The sequence below is a fragment of the Melanotaenia boesemani genome, chromosome 18 (assembly GCF_017639745.1).
Source record: "Melanotaenia boesemani isolate fMelBoe1 chromosome 18, fMelBoe1.pri, whole genome shotgun sequence".
In the NCBI taxonomy this organism is placed as follows: domain Eukaryota; kingdom Metazoa; phylum Chordata; class Actinopteri; order Atheriniformes; family Melanotaeniidae; genus Melanotaenia; species Melanotaenia boesemani.
The window spans coordinates 25,425,249-25,441,857 of record NC_055699.1 but is presented as its reverse complement, the minus strand read 5'-3'; the positions used below and the strand labels follow the sequence as shown (position 1 = coordinate 25,441,857).

The 16,609-nt window shown below is 42.2% G+C and overlaps 1 protein-coding gene across 3 annotated transcripts in view; it reads left to right on the top strand.

Moving 5' to 3' along the window:
* The window catches only part of nrp1a (neuropilin 1a), a 67,567-nt gene that overhangs the window by 40,166 nt on the left and 10,792 nt on the right, over nucleotides 1–16,609 (top strand). For all 3 annotated transcript variants that reach the window (XM_041967930.1, XM_041967928.1, XM_041967929.1), the window contains 4 exons: nucleotides 7,786–7,941; nucleotides 9,998–10,142; nucleotides 13,336–13,667; nucleotides 16,102–16,246. In XM_041967930.1, the coding sequence (XP_041823864.1) occupies nucleotides 7,786–7,941; nucleotides 9,998–10,142; nucleotides 13,336–13,667; nucleotides 16,102–16,246 (778 nt within the window). The remainder of the gene's footprint in view (nucleotides 1–7,785; nucleotides 7,942–9,997; nucleotides 10,143–13,335; nucleotides 13,668–16,101; nucleotides 16,247–16,609) is intronic.

The following is a 16,609-nucleotide window of genomic DNA, read 5'->3' as shown; positions in this document are numbered from 1 at the left end:
GTACAAATCATCTTAGCGCGCAGTCAGATGCATAGTAATCAATTCATTATTTATTTCATGACTGCAGCTTCTGCCAAACACTTTTATTATTCATGACAGGCGGCCTTTGATTCCTGGGCATTTTCCTTCTCTCTGCTTTCCTTCTCCTCTCCTCAACATAATCCAGATTTGTCATCCATTTTAATGCTGCCTCATTCTGATGCACAGAGAGAATTGGCATGAGATGCTGGAGTCTGCGCTCTTCATTCGTTAATTAGATTGGTGTGGTGTGGTTCGGCGTTGAGTGCTGGTTTAGCTAGGTCATTAATCAGCCCTTTGGTGTACACAGAGATGGACAGATGTCTTTTGAAGAGGTTTGTGGCTGCAAGAGGGATAAAACAAAGAGGTAATTTTCCTAGAAAAAGGCCTCCTTACTGAACAGTTTCAGTCTGCTCTTTTTCACTGCCTTCCTTCAATCATCTTGAAAATTCAGCTGAGGAGGTAGGGGCAGGGTTTGTGCATATTATCTGCATGTGTGAAGCAGAGCGTTCTCTGGGGCTCAGAAATACGAGCGAGGTTCTCTGCAGCAGGTTACAGCAAAAATAAATTAGAGTGAACCAGACTAGCTAGTCAATGAACTGTCTCTTTCTTTATGAACTCACATAACACTGGCAAGGAAATACCTGCATCTGTGCAGCTCATTCCTCTCTATGAGGAAGGAATGGCATTCACATAACGCTTCCTCTGGGACTTTAAGGCTAAATTACTAAGACTTTGTCAAAAATGTCAGAGGAAGGACCCGATGGCCACCAACACACCCCCACGGCATCTGAAGAACCCAATAAAAGACCGAATCTGTGTCAGGCAGCTGCCATTGATTGCACACACTCACAACATCAATAATTTAAACTGTCTTGGAGAGAACCCAACTTGTCAATACCTGAAAGCCTCTTTATTGAGCATCCCATAATGGGAATATACTGTATATCGTATCCCATACATATCTATAACCTTGCTCCAGTGGCTCCTGCCATTATCTTCAGTCTTCTTACCTTCTTACCTTCAAAAGTGTTTACAGATTTATGAGTCTCTGTGTGTGTCTGATTACTTAGATTGTCTAATTTATTTAATCAGAGACACGTGTACAAATGATAAAATGAGACAAATCCACCTTATCTTTCATCATGTCATTATATGAAAAAAAAACACTTATCTCTTCTGCCTTGCAGATAAAAGCACTAAATCTAACAAATCTTTGTTTGTTAACACAAAAAACTCCTTTATTTCCATAATTTGTAATTAATGTCAAGGTAAAGTTGACCATTTACAGCACAACAACCAGATTACATGACAGTTTTAGACCCTGAAGTCGGGGTAGAGGCGCTGCATGACTCGTCTTGACCCTGCTTCCTTTAAATCTAAATAGCAAACAGCACTGTGAACCAGCAGGCCAGCTGACCAGCCAAGCAACATTTAATTGCACACTTCCTTAATGAGAATGTAGCTCTGGCCCCGTGCAGGCTAATGTCGGATGATAAAGCATATCTTGTTTGCTTTATCATCTAAATGTGATTTCATTTCCTTCAGGTTAGCAGAAATACCCCCTTCGTTGGCACTGTCGCTCTCTTTCACTTTTGTCCTCATTCCAGGACTTTGTCGTCACCCCACCGGGTGATGAGTAATTAGAATATGACCAGTAATTAACAGCAACTCTGCAGTTAATGAAGTCTAGTGAGAGCAGCAGAGGATAGAGGCTGCTGGTGAGATCATCATCATGTCATGCAAATGGAAACAATGGATGCTGCCTCTTCCTCGCTGCTTCTGGGCCTCGCTCTCAATTGCAAAATCAATGAGACAATAGAGACCCACACTTGGTTGGAGTAGCCAAAAAGTGGAACTAGGAATTGAAACACCAGGATGGCATGATCTAATGCAATGAAACGGTGGTGTATAAGTACCCAGAGACAATAGTCAGCTCAGCTGTAATCAGTGTCACTTTCAGCGTCTGTATTAATGGAGAAGGAAAAAGCCTTTAGGCCCGTTAGTCAGTCATCATCGAAAACTGGAAACAGATCATCAAGCAGCTTCCAGACACGACACACCTTTTAGGTTGCCCTCCTTTCCGTCCCATCACTGTTTCCTGCCTTCATAATCATTACTCAACACATTAGTCATGTGTGTTGCAAGAATGGAAATGACCCTGACGTTGGAGTCTAGAAGATAACTCGCAAGGAAGAATCATTCCAGGACCGAAAGCTTTAATCATGCTACGGTACCTATGGTATGTAACACACAACAAATCAGACAAGCTTTTATTATCGCTGTCTGACCTCCACATCCCTCATTGTCACTTTAACAGATGATCAGGGCATGAGAAGACATACATAATTTAATGCCACCAAAGAGGTGTCGGAAAGCTAAAAATACCCTGTAACTCTGTCAGGTGGATAATGTGATAAATGGGAGGTCAGGAGTGGAAGTCGAAGGTTCCTGCAGCATTCTGGTTATACAATTTTCATGAAAGGAGGATTAATTAAACTTTCAGGTAATGGAGCTATTCCTAAAGGCTCCTTCTACCATTGCTAAGTAACTGGAGGAGAAGTTGGTGAGCAGACTGATGAACACTGGTTTAGAAATACTCCCATGATGGCTCACAAAAATGTAAGCTTTCTCTCTTTACCACTATAGAGGTGATGCAAAATAATGATAATATGATACAGCAGGGAACTTGAGGCTCTGCATCTACTTTTATGATACTAACTATGCCATCCTTGGAGATCCATAAAGCATTTCCAGAGGTTGTTTCCTGGACCGAGGCCTCCATCTATGTCTACCAGCTGTTCTTTGAATCCGAAGCTCAGCAGAGCATTCCTTTCTTCCTCACCCTCGGCATTTCTCTTGTTGTTGTTTCTGGTGAAGGAAAATGAATAAAGTCGTTCCCCAGAGGCCTCAGTTATTCAGTCAGCAGCAGCAGCCCACACACACACACTTACACACACATAGATGGGAAGCAGAGAAATGGATTTAAAAGAAACATATTTACTTCTTCTTCTCGCGGAGTGCAGATAGCTGCATGCAACTCCTTGGCAACTCAATTATAAGCCAATCAAACAGTGAAAGATGGAGTTTGGGGGGCTTTTTCTTTAGCTGTCTCTTGAACCTCTCACTCTCCCCATGGCTTTATGACTCTGAGTAGGCTGTAGCTTCAAATACATATCATGCAGCTTTGCATCTGACTCACACAGTGCAGTGATTAATGGATAGACCCAATTATCACACCCCAAGCTACCACTGCCGTTGAGGGATAATTGGAAAATAATCTTGTAACTAAACTAAACTTTTACAAACACACATAACTTAAATACAGTCTGTTTTCATTCCCATCATCTGTTCCCTCTATGTGCTTCCATTCAAAAGCCTGTTTGCAGTTTTCTCAACTAACAGCACACACACCAGATCGAATGGCTGACGTTACAAGCCCGAGCACGACTTTTTCTTTTTCTGCTTTCCTGACTTCATCAGTTCCTCAAACTACTGGAGCCGTGCACCTTAGCCATCATGAGCCATGAGGCTTTGAGTCATTATTTTGACTCATAACAGGAAGGTAGGAAAACACATAGAACACACATAAACACTTTTAGGATTAAAAAACTCCCTGGAGACAAGGACGCGCATATCAGCCTGCCACTTCTTTTATGGAAAGATCCTGAGAAGCCCGGGTGATTTCTTGCCTCGCCTGGCATCTTTATGGCTCAGGTTGTGTGGTCCCCCCCAGATATGAGATACTGTGCAGCGGCATGCCCAGAATGTGTGGTGTCATTTCTGTCTCTGTGGGCTTAAGCCCAAACTGGAAAAAAAAAAATCAGCAAATTCCCTGAATTCACATCTCTGCCTGTGATTACAGCAGATGTAGAGCACATGTCAGCTTTGATTGACTATACAAGAGTAAATATTACTTGTAAAGCATGCAGAGGTCAGTATGTGCCATCCTAGCCTCTGGGTTAAAAGGAGTCCCACTAGTAATGATTATCTAGGCGTGTTTGTTTTCACTGTGGTCTCTGTGGTTTACGATGGACTTTGCTTCACATCTAAGCGTCCTGGCATCCCGACTTCTCTCCCTGACCCGTGTAACCTCAGTCTGTTAGCATCGTTCCTCTGCCTCTAACAAGAAGCCATTAATAAATCATGCTTTGCTCATTACCCAGCCCCTGTTACTAGGCCCTGGATGTGAAATTGATCTAGTCTGTGTACTTCTTCACAGGGCAGCCCGTACTTCTGTCCTTCACATCTTACAAGGCATCACTGTCAGAAGCTGACCTCCCCTCACAGCCCTCTTCCTAGATAGACTTTCCTTCCCACGCACTCTCCTTCATCCCGTCCCAAGATGGCTCGCCATGATGCCACTTTTGGACTCAAGCTTTTTAAGATTTGAACTTTTGTACCCAATAACTCCTTTTAAAAAATGCAATGACTCAGTTTGCCTGAGAGATTAATTACTTTTTGAGGCATGCTGGGTTCTCACAAGATTCCAGAGATTTTATTCATTACAGACTCCTTGTTTTTGTGTCTTTCCCAGCTGGCTTCAGCAAGACATTCATTTACAGAAGGTCTGATCTGGTTGGTTGCATCCGCATAACAAACCTACTGGTACATTTGGCTTGGAAGTTAAAACACAAACAACAAATGGCAGAGAATTCCTAAAAAAGTGTAATGATTTATAAATCTCATCAACCCTGATTTTATTCCCAGTGGAACATAATCAACATATAAGATGATGAAACTGAGACATTTGACAGTTTGATGGAAAATATGAGTTGATAGTGAATCTGATGGCAGCAACACGTCTGGAAAAAGTTGGAACAGGGGCAACAAAAGGCTGGAAAAGTAAAAACTGGAGGAGCATTTGACATGTAATTAGATTAAGTTGACAACAGGTCAGTAAGATGACTGGGTATAAAAGGAGCATTTCAGAGAGGTAGAGTCTCTCAGATGGAAAGATGTACAGAGGTTCACCAATCTGAGAGAAACTGGCTCTAAAACTGTGGAACAATTTTTTTTTAAATATTTTTTAATGTAAAACTGAACATCTCACCATCTACAGTGTAGAATAACATCATAAAATTCAGAGATCAGGAGGAATCTCTGTGCGTGGGACAAGGCTGGATGCTGGTGATCTTCTGCATTAAAAGCAGACATGATTCTCTACTGGAAACCACTGCATGGCCTCAAGAAGACATCCAGATACCACTGTCTGTGAACACAGTTCACCCTGAAATCCACAAATGCAGGTTAAAGCTCCATCATGCAAAGAAGAAGCCAGATGTGAACAGGATCCAGAAACAGTGCCGTCTTCTCTGGACCAAAGATCATTTAAAATGCTCTGAGGAAAAGTGGAAACCTGGATGAAAATGTGAACTAGTTTCTGGAAAGCATGGACAGCATCTCCTGCAGACTAAAGAGGAGAGGGAGCATCCAGCATGTTATCAGTGGACAGGTGAAAAGCTGCATCTCTGATGGGATGGGGCTGCATTAGTGTCTATGGTGTGGGCAGCTTCTACATCTGTGAAGCTCCATCAATGCTGAAAATTACATGGAGATTTTAGAGCAACATCTGCTCCCATCCAGACAACGTCTCTTTCAGGGAAGACCTTGCAGATTTCAGCAAGACAACGCTGAACCACATCCTGCATCCATCACAACAGCATGGCTTCACAGGAGAAGAGTCCAGCTGAACTGGCCTGCCTGCAGTCCAGACCTTTCACCAATACTAAACATCTGGAGCATCAGGAAGCAGCATCAGGACTGTAGAGCAGCTAGAATCCTGCATTTAGTGTCCAGACTTTTTGGAATTGGTGTTGTATTACTGCAAGCTGGACCAAAGTATTGCTTCAAATCATTTATCAGTCCAACTCTCTTCAGATTTACTGGAGATGTCAACACTTTTATGTATTTCAGTCTGAGCATCCATCAGGGTTCCTAATTAGCCTCACCACTTATTTCATTCCCAGACACTCATATTCTCCTAATGAGATCCTTTTAGATGAAAAACGAAAAAAGAAACTGGGGACAAGTTTTCCTATTAGTCCATATTTAGGTATGCATTGACAGTATGCTGGTTTGTCCATAAGTAGTAAGTCAAGAAGGCCGTATAATTACAGATATTAAAGACATGTCTGCATTTTAAAGCAGCCCAAACCTGATTGCCATCCTGTGGTTCCCCATCCAGCTCTGGCACACGCAGCTATTTACCCCGCAGAGACTATTCAGCTCCTGCGTTATTAAATGGGAGCCGTCTGACGCTGACAGGATTTGATTTAGCTTCTATTTGTGGATCTCAAAGAAATCCAGGACTTTGTGTAAAAGCCCCCAAAGCTAGTTGACAAAAAACAAAAAGAGAAGTATTCCGTTTTCTGTACAGTGACTGACTTTTAGAGAATATGGTGGAATCTCATTTATTGCTTCCATCTGTTTATGTCTTTTTACTTCTGGAGAAGTCGAGGAGCAGGAATGAGCAGCGTTCTGTGGCATGCAGATGTTCTTGTCCTGGTGTGGCACCGGGCTGGAAGGAGCGTTGGCAGACAGCTCGACTCTGGTTTTAACATACTAGAGCTCTGCTAAAATGTTTGGAGAAACATAAATCCTGGTTTTAATTTTTCAAAATATGTGCACACAACTAGAGGAGTTCACTATTGTTGCTCTTCCATGCACATGTAGATGATCTCTGTCTGTTCAGTAATCTACTCCAGAGTCTGGTTTCCATCCATCAGAGCCCGTTCCCATCTGATGTCAGCATGAAAGCCCTCATCTCGTGTCATGCTCCTGAGAACCTGTCCCACCAACGCTCTGGCTTTCCTGCAACTCTCCTACATTTTAGCAGCTTCTGCATGCAACGCCATTACTCCTCATTAACATCAGCTCAGCCTGTCAGAAGCAGCGTTAGCACTTGTTAAAATTAATATTCGCTTCTCCTTCTTAGAGAGGTTGTTTCTGCTTATTTTTTCTTCTGTTATGGATGAAGGGATGGGAGGTAGGATTAAGGTGCCTTCACAGCAGTCAGAGGGAGCCCATTTGTTCTCACTAGTGGCTAAAAAATTACATCAGAGAGCAAGCGAGAGCCACCTTCTCATTCAGATGTGTAAAGTTCAGATGAAGTTAGCCACTTGAAGGCTGTTCCTGCACCAGAAAAAGAACACTCTACCTCTAACTCAGCCAAGCATCATCTCCGATAGCCATGCACGCATGCATCAAATAAAAATGTATCAATGAGGAGGCTCATTGGCCCACACCGCCTCTGGCTGCGTCCTTGTGAAAATGTAATAGTCCCTCAGTAATGTACTGCAGTGCATGATTACTCTATAAAGCCCTTCATATTTTAAAGGCACAATATTTGATTTCCAGCCTGCATCCTTCTTTTATCCTGGCTGATTTTGATAATGTGACTGCAGAGACTCTTTTTATTCAGCATTCACTTTTATCCAATAAGCTCTTGTCTCCCATCTCAGGAAATTAAGTTGTCAACCTGTGTCTTTTTCATTAATGGGAATATTATTTCTTTGCTGTTTATTAAATTCCAGGTAGTAGCTGATGAGACTGTGGCCAGAGGTGATGATGATAGAGGGACTGCATTTTTAACTCCTCAGCTTGTGTATTATTCATACAGTCTGAGCATTGAAAGTCTTGTCCTTTGTGTTATTCATATGTTTTAACGTGCAAAATGTCAAATATTTTCACTGAATGTGTCTTAGATAATCTGGGAATTTAAAGAGGGAAATTTTCTCAGTATTCTCTGCTCTTTGTCCTCCTCAGGTGGACTTTGGCTTTTTACGGTTTGTCTCAGCTGTCGGTACCCAGGGTGCCATTTCCCAGGAGACCCGGAGGATTTACTTTGTCAAGTCCTACAAAGTAGACGTCAGCTCGAATGGAGAGGACTGGATTACTCTGAAAGAAGGATCAAAACAGAAGGTACTCCTCAACTTTTCATTTCAGCCTGGAACCCTGAAATCACCTTTAAAAGGATCTTTTTTTTTTCTTTTTTTTTGTAAGTTTACCGAAGTGGGCTTGTGGGAGGTACTTAAGAGTAGTCAATATCTTATCTGCAACAGACAGCGGTCACTTTCAGTTTGGAAAATCAGGGACAATCTAAAACAACCCAAGCCTCAGAATTATCTTCACAGTGTGACCTCTGAAGAGTGTCCATACTGCAGATATAGACTTATATATATATATAGACGGATTATGTTCGAGTTTGCTCCAAACACACTGACATTTTTCAGACTAGAGGTGTTTTAGATGGTAAGAAGTTGAAGTTGTTCTGTTCTGACAGGGAGTGTTCATAGTGACATAGAGTGGTCGTCTTGTAGCCTGAGGGTTGCTGGTTTGATCCTTGTTCAAGTCGAGTTCATGTCGAGGTGTTCTTGAGCAAGACACCAAACCCCAAATTGCTCCTTATGGGTTGTGGTTAGCGTCTTGCATGGCAGCTTCCACCATCAGTGCATGAATGTGTGTGTGAATGGGTGAATGTGACGTATACTGTAAAGTGCTTCGGGTAAAAGCGCTCTATAAATACAGACCATTTACCATTTGGTCAGTGATTAGCTGAACAGACAGACAGGTAGCTTTTGCATTGTCACGGGGCTTATGAAATACTCTCCCTCTCATATGTGCTCCACTTGGAATATCCTGTTATTTGAACTGAGTCAGCTGACTTGTATGCAGTGTTGTTGCCTCAGAGGTCAACAGAAAGGGAAAAACCCGACTACATTCTGCCTCCCAAAGCACAGTTTACCACTTTGATCTGTGTTATAATTAACAACACATACCGTCTGTGTGAATGTGTTAACAGTAAGTTAACAGTAACTACAGAACTGAAGCATCCTCGGGACAGAACAGGAGAGGAAGCTGCTTCTGTTTGGTGTCAGGCTCCAGCTGACAAAAGACCTGACAAACAAGAGTTAAAGCTAATTGATATGGATGGAGATGAAGGAGAATGTCATGTTTGAGCAGCTGGTGGAGGAGACAAGAAATGAATGGGAGGGAGGGGAGACTATCGACTGGTGGTCAGAGAAACCAGGTTTTGTCCATCTGGAGTTGAGCGAAGCCTCACGTGTTTCCTGTAGTTCCCATTTCACTGTAACATGTAAACACTATAAGCTATTCTTGAATAAAGGAGAGCAATATATTTCTTCTCATCAATCGACCATCCAATCAAGACCCTCAGGCCTGATTCTTTTATAGTCTCTCCAGAGTACACTGTTCCCTCTGTAAAGTGGCAGCTTAAGGGTGCAGCCACATGCCCGGCTTGTGTTTTTCCAGCTTCTAAAGTGCTTTTGTGTGGAAGGGTACCATTTGCTACATGCTGAGCCTGCAGTTTGCCATCTTAGCTCAACCATGGAAAAAGCCACTTTACAGTCAGCTAGTGGAGAGGAGACTTTGCGTGACATTTAAGAACGTGGACAACTTTTAGATGGGTCCCTTAGTGACGTAGGTGACAGCTCTTACTGAAGGACGTGATGATGAAGGGTTAGTGTGAGTGTACGGCCCAAAGGTCAGGTCTGGTGGTGTTTTTGCTCATCCCAGATTAGCTTAGCAACCATCTTTCCATCTGTCCATCCTACTTCTCTCAGCTGGATTTCTCTTTTCCCCATAACTACTCAGTCAGGGAGGTCAGGAGGCTGTGTGGTCACTTTTGAGATTCAATTACTCAGAATGAACTGTGACAGACTGCAGGCAGTTGTTTGGACGGGCAGTGGGCCTCTTCCTTTGGTGCTAGTAAACTGTCAGCTGACCCCAGGGGAGAACAGTGACATCTCTGACCTTTCAGCAAGCTGCTGCAATAAAACCTAGACCAGATCTGGTAGCAGAGGACAGAGGAAGACCATCTTGAGCCAATCTGGTGTTGTCAGTGTTATACATGTAGTCTTGGGTTTCCCAGGTCTGCTCCGGCTGCAACATACGAGGACTCTTCCAGGTAAAACAGGAAAATTATTCACTGTTTTCTCCTCTCCTGACTCTTTTACAGGTATTCCAAGGCAACACCAACCCTACCGACGTTACCAAGACGATGTTTCCCAAACCCACGCTGACACGCTTTGTCCGGATCCGTCCGGTCACCTGGGAAACTGGCATTGCACTGCGCTTCGAAGTGTACGGCTGTAAGATATCAGGTTAGTAACTGCTGGGGTCTTTGCTAATCCTCATACGAATAAACATGAACTGCAGCTCTAAATCTGCTAACAGCTGACACTAAAAATACACGACTACTTGCAAGAATAAATGTAAAACATTCACTAATGAGCCGGTGGCCTTGACTTTGTTTATGATGTCTTAACGTCTCGGTTTGGCTGTTTTCTTGTGGTTCTTATTTCCTAAACACCTTGCCTCTGCCGGGGGGTGAAATCAGGCTCTGTTTCAGCGAGAATTCTCCTCTAGCTTCTGCATAATAGTGGCACACAAATGAGGATTAGCAATTTATGTTTCCATGTTCCTCATTCAAAATGAATGAAGTAAACAGCTGGCAGGCAGAGACTATATGGTCCCATATAGAGTCCTGCTGCTCCTCTATAGCCACAGTCCTTCTTTAGCGTGGATTTCTGCAACACGATCTTCATCTTTTGCCTTTTTCGTTGATGATATCCTAAAGGGGCGTGTGATGGTTGAAGCACTTCTGTCTTTATCTCTGTGGGATTATCAAGATGTGCATTGAATTATAATAAGTGCTTGTCTGAGATGTTTTTTAGCATTTCAAAGACTGACACAGCAGCCCCTCTCTGCCTTGGATTAAATTTAGGGTCAGGATTATTTGTAGCCAGTTAAATGCTCTCATATGTAAAGTTTTTCATTTTTTATGCGTTACATATGCATGTCTGTTCATGTAATAGCTGGGGGCACTGTGGGTACAGCGGGGTTACAGCTGGGGCGTGTGTTTGGGGCACATAATCAGACCACTGTGCAGAGTATAAACACATCACAGGATGGGAGTCACCGCAGGACTTGGGGATGACGTCAGCACCGCTGGGTGCTCTGAAGACGCTGCCAACTCCTCTTCGTGCACGCTACCAGCACAATCACGGGACAGAGACGCTGAGGCTGAGGGCTGCACAACGTTTTGTGACTCACTCTATTCAACACTGAATTATGAATTGCTGATACCACAACTTTAACAGAAAAACAAAACAAATGGAGAGCTTTTTGAGTGCATCTTCACTTTTTTTGAAAAGTGCTGCCATAGTTGAGCTGAGCAATGCACACAAAGTAGAGCTGCATGAAACTACGCAAAATGTTTTCACGAACCAAGTCACCTGTTCACTCATCTAAAAGATCATTTGTTTTTATGTAATAATAGACATCCCCTGATTCAACTGTCATTGTTCTATTTGCTTACTTAATCCTCTTCATCATGAGGTCTATTCGTTCTGCCTCCTGTTCAAAATGACTTCCCCAAAGGTTATACACAGAAGGGCTGTATGTCGAATCCTGGTCTCTACAGAAAGCTGAGACATTTGAGGTTACTACGGAAATGTGTTACTTTGTCAGAGTAGATTACCTGGAACAGAAATATAAATGGTTATCTCCTCCTAAAAGAAAAAAAAAACATTACTTTCAGTGGAAACCAGATGATAACAGTCCGATTCACCTAGGAATGTGAAAAGTAAAGTCTGATGCGGAACTGAGTTAGAGTCAAAGGTAAAATAAGTTTGTCCATTGTAGTTTTGTAATAAATGCATTCAAGACATTTTACAGGTATTATTCTTAGTTCCTGTTTGTACTTGGTTGAATAATGTTGGTTAAAAAGAAAAAAGCCCCACCTTGCTTCAAAAGAAATAAGCAACAAATTTTCCCCCCATAAGTCCACATGGTCGCGTGCCTTGGCTGAGATAACTAGTCCTTAATAAGATCTAAATCTCCCGCCCTGTTGTTTGTAAATACGCCACGGTGTATAAATATCTGTGATGAACCGCTGATGCTCAACCAAAAACCTTAATGTGGTCTGCATCGCCCTGCATCATCTCCGCTCCTTACTGTCCACAAACATCAACACAAGCGCTGGTTTCACTGGGCGTGCCGCGGCGTGCTCGCCATCTCTCACAGCTGAAGTCTATTAGCATCTCCAGATGATCCAGGGAGTTCAGTCAAGTGTCTAAAGTCAGATCAGTCTCCCCTCTCTGTCCCTCTTCCACACTCACACAGTCAGTTTTAAACGCATGTGTCATCCCACCTCAAAGTTGTCTTAGCTCTGCTCTGCCAGAGGCTAGCTCTTCTGATCACTTTCAAACAGATCTTGGCCAACGATGAAAGAAACTACAAGTGAAAATCCCCCAAAATGAGGCATCTGCAACTGCCAGCAGTTGTTACATATCTGCGATGGAAGACCAGAGAGTCTTCTCACAGGTTTGCATGGGAGCTGCTTCAGCTAACCCCAGAGAGGTTGTCTGAATGAGGCCTTGTTCTGCAGCTCTCTGCAGACTTTTCCCAGATTCAGCTCTGCTATTGAGTGCAATGCCAGTACAGTGTACACTTTGTTTCACAGAGACACAACACATGTAATAATGCCTGGATTTATCGGCCTGTAGGGGACGAAGGCGAATGTGATTTCTGATTTAGTGTGTTGGGATTAGATATTAGAGGAAAAGTTGGAAGATTTAAGCCTCATACAAGCTGCTAAGTGTAAGACTTTGTACATTTCTGTGTTTTCTATGCAGCAAATCTAATTTAGAAAAAGAAAATCTAGGTCAGAGCAATGTTATATCAAGCTGTCGGATAAAGGTGGGAAACTTGCACGTTGCTGAGCTTGTCATATAAGAGGGACATCACCAAAAAGAAAAGGTGGGAACAAATAGGAGGCACTATTAAAGATGCAAAACCTTCCAGAACGAGATCAGAGAGGAAGAATGACGTGGGAGGAAGAAAGTGGACCAGTAAGAACAAAGTTGTTCAAAGATGTGGTCCCACAGATGTTGACAGCTGTGGAGCAGAAGGAGGACGAGTAGATGAGTGCAGCAGATAGAATACAAAGAGAATTTGATGTTGTGTGTGAGAATATGTGAGTCTATGGAGAGACGGGTGGAGAGATGAAAAGAACAAGGGCTTCCAGAATGCAGGAGGTGCAAGCACCCACCGAGAGGAGGCTTTTAATTGGCTGCCTGGAGACAACAGCTTCAGGCAGTAGGATTAGTATGCATGAGATCTGCAGAAAGAGGGAAACAAAGAATCGAAGGAGTGATCACAGTAACATCAGAGAGTTTAGAGAATATTAGTCCTCCATCTTTTGACTTTGGCCCTGAACAAAACTCAAACTCATCAACTTTTTGGCCCAATGCATAATGTTGATCATCTCTGTTTGTCTCTTCTGTCTTTTAGAGTATCCGTGTTCAGGAATGCTGGGCATGGTGTCAGGTTTGATCACAGACAACCAGATCAGCGCCTCCTCCCATACGGACCGGAGCTGGGTACCGGAGAACGCCCGGCTGCTGACCAGCAGGATGGGCTGGACCCTGCTGCCCCAGCCACAGACCTTCACCAACGAGTGGCTGCAGGTCGATCTTGGTGAGGAAAAGCTGGTGAAGGGGTTGATCATCCAGGGGGGGAAGCTTCGCGAGAACAAGGTCTTCATGAAGAAGTTCCGTCTTGGATACAGTAACAACGGATCCGACTGGAGGATGGTGTATGACGCCAACGTAAACAAGCCAAAGGTGAGATTTGTTTTATATGCCAACCCATAGCAGAATTTTATTTTATTTTTATTTCACCTTTATTTAACAAGGGAAAAAATTAGATTAAAGCCTCTTTTAAAAGTTCTGAATTACTGCTTTACCAAAGAGCTCTGGATGGCATTGGGAGGCTTTTTACCAACATTATTTCCCTGAATAGAATTAATTTCCACTGCAAAGTTTCAGAAAATTTATCCTAATTAGCCAGTTGGTGCGGCGGTTGGATTCATTGATCTACAGATAGTACAGCTGGTTTAGATGAGTCTTAACATTTGTTTGCACCCTGGTACAGACCAAAGAAGCAAGCTGTGGTCTGCTTGAAAACTGGAGGTCTTGGTTCACTTGCAGTGTGAAAGCAAACGGAGCATCTATTGAACCAAAGAGAGGAAGTGACATAGATCAGCATGGTGGAAACCTCGCCGCCTCTCCTGCTTATTCTGGACAGATTCTGGTGAAAACCGGATTAGTTTGAGCTCCATATTAAAACTAGAAACCAGACTGCAGAAACTTGATGCTGCTCCATTGTTTACTGGCGGTGAACTAGTAATTTTTGGTCCTTGCCAATTGATAAGCAGTATCTTCTTATTGGTCAGTGGTTTTTTTCAGGAAATATCGCCCTCTAGCGAGCAAGTGTTGTAACTGCATGACATTTAGTTCGTTGAAGTAAACATGTTTGCAAAGCGGCTTAAACATACACTGTAAGAAAAAAAACTAAAAGAAACTGATATTCAGGCACCCAGGACACCAGAAAACAATTTGAAAGAAGAAAAAAATAATTGTACTGTTTAAATTCAGCTTTTTATTGCGATCTTTTATTTTAGTTTTTCAAGTTTAATGAAAGATAATGGCACCTATAATTACAATTCAATGACCCATAAAAATGAACAGAAACTGAAGAAAATATATAAATATGTATTAAAATTACAGAAGTTTGCTATTTGTTATTGGTTTTATAATGCAATTTAATGCAAGATTCTTGTATTTGGTCAGTATGTTTTTTTCCAAATATAATTTCCTGATCCTAGTTGGGAAACGCATCCTCTGATTATAAACCAACTGTAGTTAACATGAATTAACAATAAACTTATATTACAGTATTAACAATATTAAACTTGAATTAAGCAGTTTAACCAGGTAGAAAAAAAAAGAAAATAATGATCACTTTAAAAATATATAAGTCTTTTATGTGGCATGAAATTATACTTCAAAAATTGGTCAAATATAAAAAAATAATAAATAAATATTTTTAAAAATGGAAAACCTGTTTTCCATGTTGTTTTACAATATAATGTAAGTTTTTTGTCTATTTCTGTAAACTTATTGGTATTTCCCCATATTTAAATGCAGGAAAACAGTAAATTAATACAGAAAAAATGTAATATTACAGTTTTTTTAATCAAATCAAATTTTATTGATAAAACACTTTTCATGTAAAAAGCAACACAAAGTGTTTTACATAATAAAACAATTCATGGAAAATTGAAATGATGAAAGCATGTTCCACCAATCAGAGTTCTTCACCTCACACTTGAAATTTTGGTGAATCTGAAAAGTCCTGCCTCTCTGCTGGGACCCGATACTGCTGCTGGAAATGTGCCGAAGTTTTTACAAATCCTGGGTAAATGAAAAGCCCACATCAGGTAAAGCCACATTCACCAGTGTTGCGCCTGACGGTTGTGTCAGTCATTGCGAGTCAGTTTCACCTGCTCTGGATCACATTGGGATAAGCAAATAAGCATCTCGGTCCTTTACGCCTGCTTTGTATTCTGTATAACACACACTGGTTCGACCCTTTCGATGGATCGTGACGCCTCTCCAGAGAGGAAGGCGAAGTGGAGGGGAAAACAGGAGAGTAAATAATGCACAACTTAGGTGTGTGTGTCTGAAACACAGCCACACACACCTCCAGGAGGAGTTGCAAAAGCCTATTCCCAATTACAAGTGTCCCTGACAGGGCATAAATCTGATCCAGGTGGGCTGATGCTTGATTTATGAAGAGAGTGAGGAGGATCCATATCCCTTCTGTCCTAGTTAGCCTTTCTCTCCTCACCTAAGCATCGAAAGCTCACCAGGATTCTTCCTGTGATCACATCCAATAATCCACCACCATCTCCCTCCTTTGCAACTTTCCCATATCTCTGGCTTTTTCCACATCTTTTCCCTGCCTTGCAGAGGATTTGAGGGTGAAAGTCGCTTTGGACAGAGGTGTGTGTTGCTCAGTTTTAAACCCCAGTATCACACAGATAAGCAGTAGTTTAGATGTCAGCACAATAAGAGAAATCTGGTCCCTTTCCATCAGTTTGCCTTTACTTTCCACCTAACCCACCTGCAACGTGTGATGTTTGTGTCTCAGAGAGCACTTAAAGAGATGTATCAGGAATATTACATCTAATGGTTCTTGTGATTTCCCCGCCAGATATTTGAAGGCAACAGCAATTACGACACCCCTGAACTGAGGACGGTGGAGCCTCTGCTGAGCCGTTTCATCAGGATTTATCCAGAGAGGGCCACTCCTTTCGGGATGGGTCTGCGACTTGAACTTGTGGGCTGTGAGATTGAAGGTAAACAAGAACAACACAAAGAATTTCTACAAACTTGGTTGATTATTTCTCTACTTTAATAATACCAGTTGGTGTTGTAATATACTGGAACTGGGATTTTGGTTCATTTTTGGGGGCAGAACTCCCACGTTTAGCTGTGTTGCTCATTCCACAGAAGCACCGTCTGTACAAGTTATACATGGTTATAAAGGTAAATAAGCAGGCTTCCAACCATATATAGAATAGAATAGAAACAACAAATCAGATGTTGAAACTGAGACATTTTACTATTTCATGGAAAATATGAGCTCATTTTGCATTTGACCTCTACAACAACTGGAGGAGCATTTGACCACTAATTAGGCTAACTGGCATCAGGTCAGC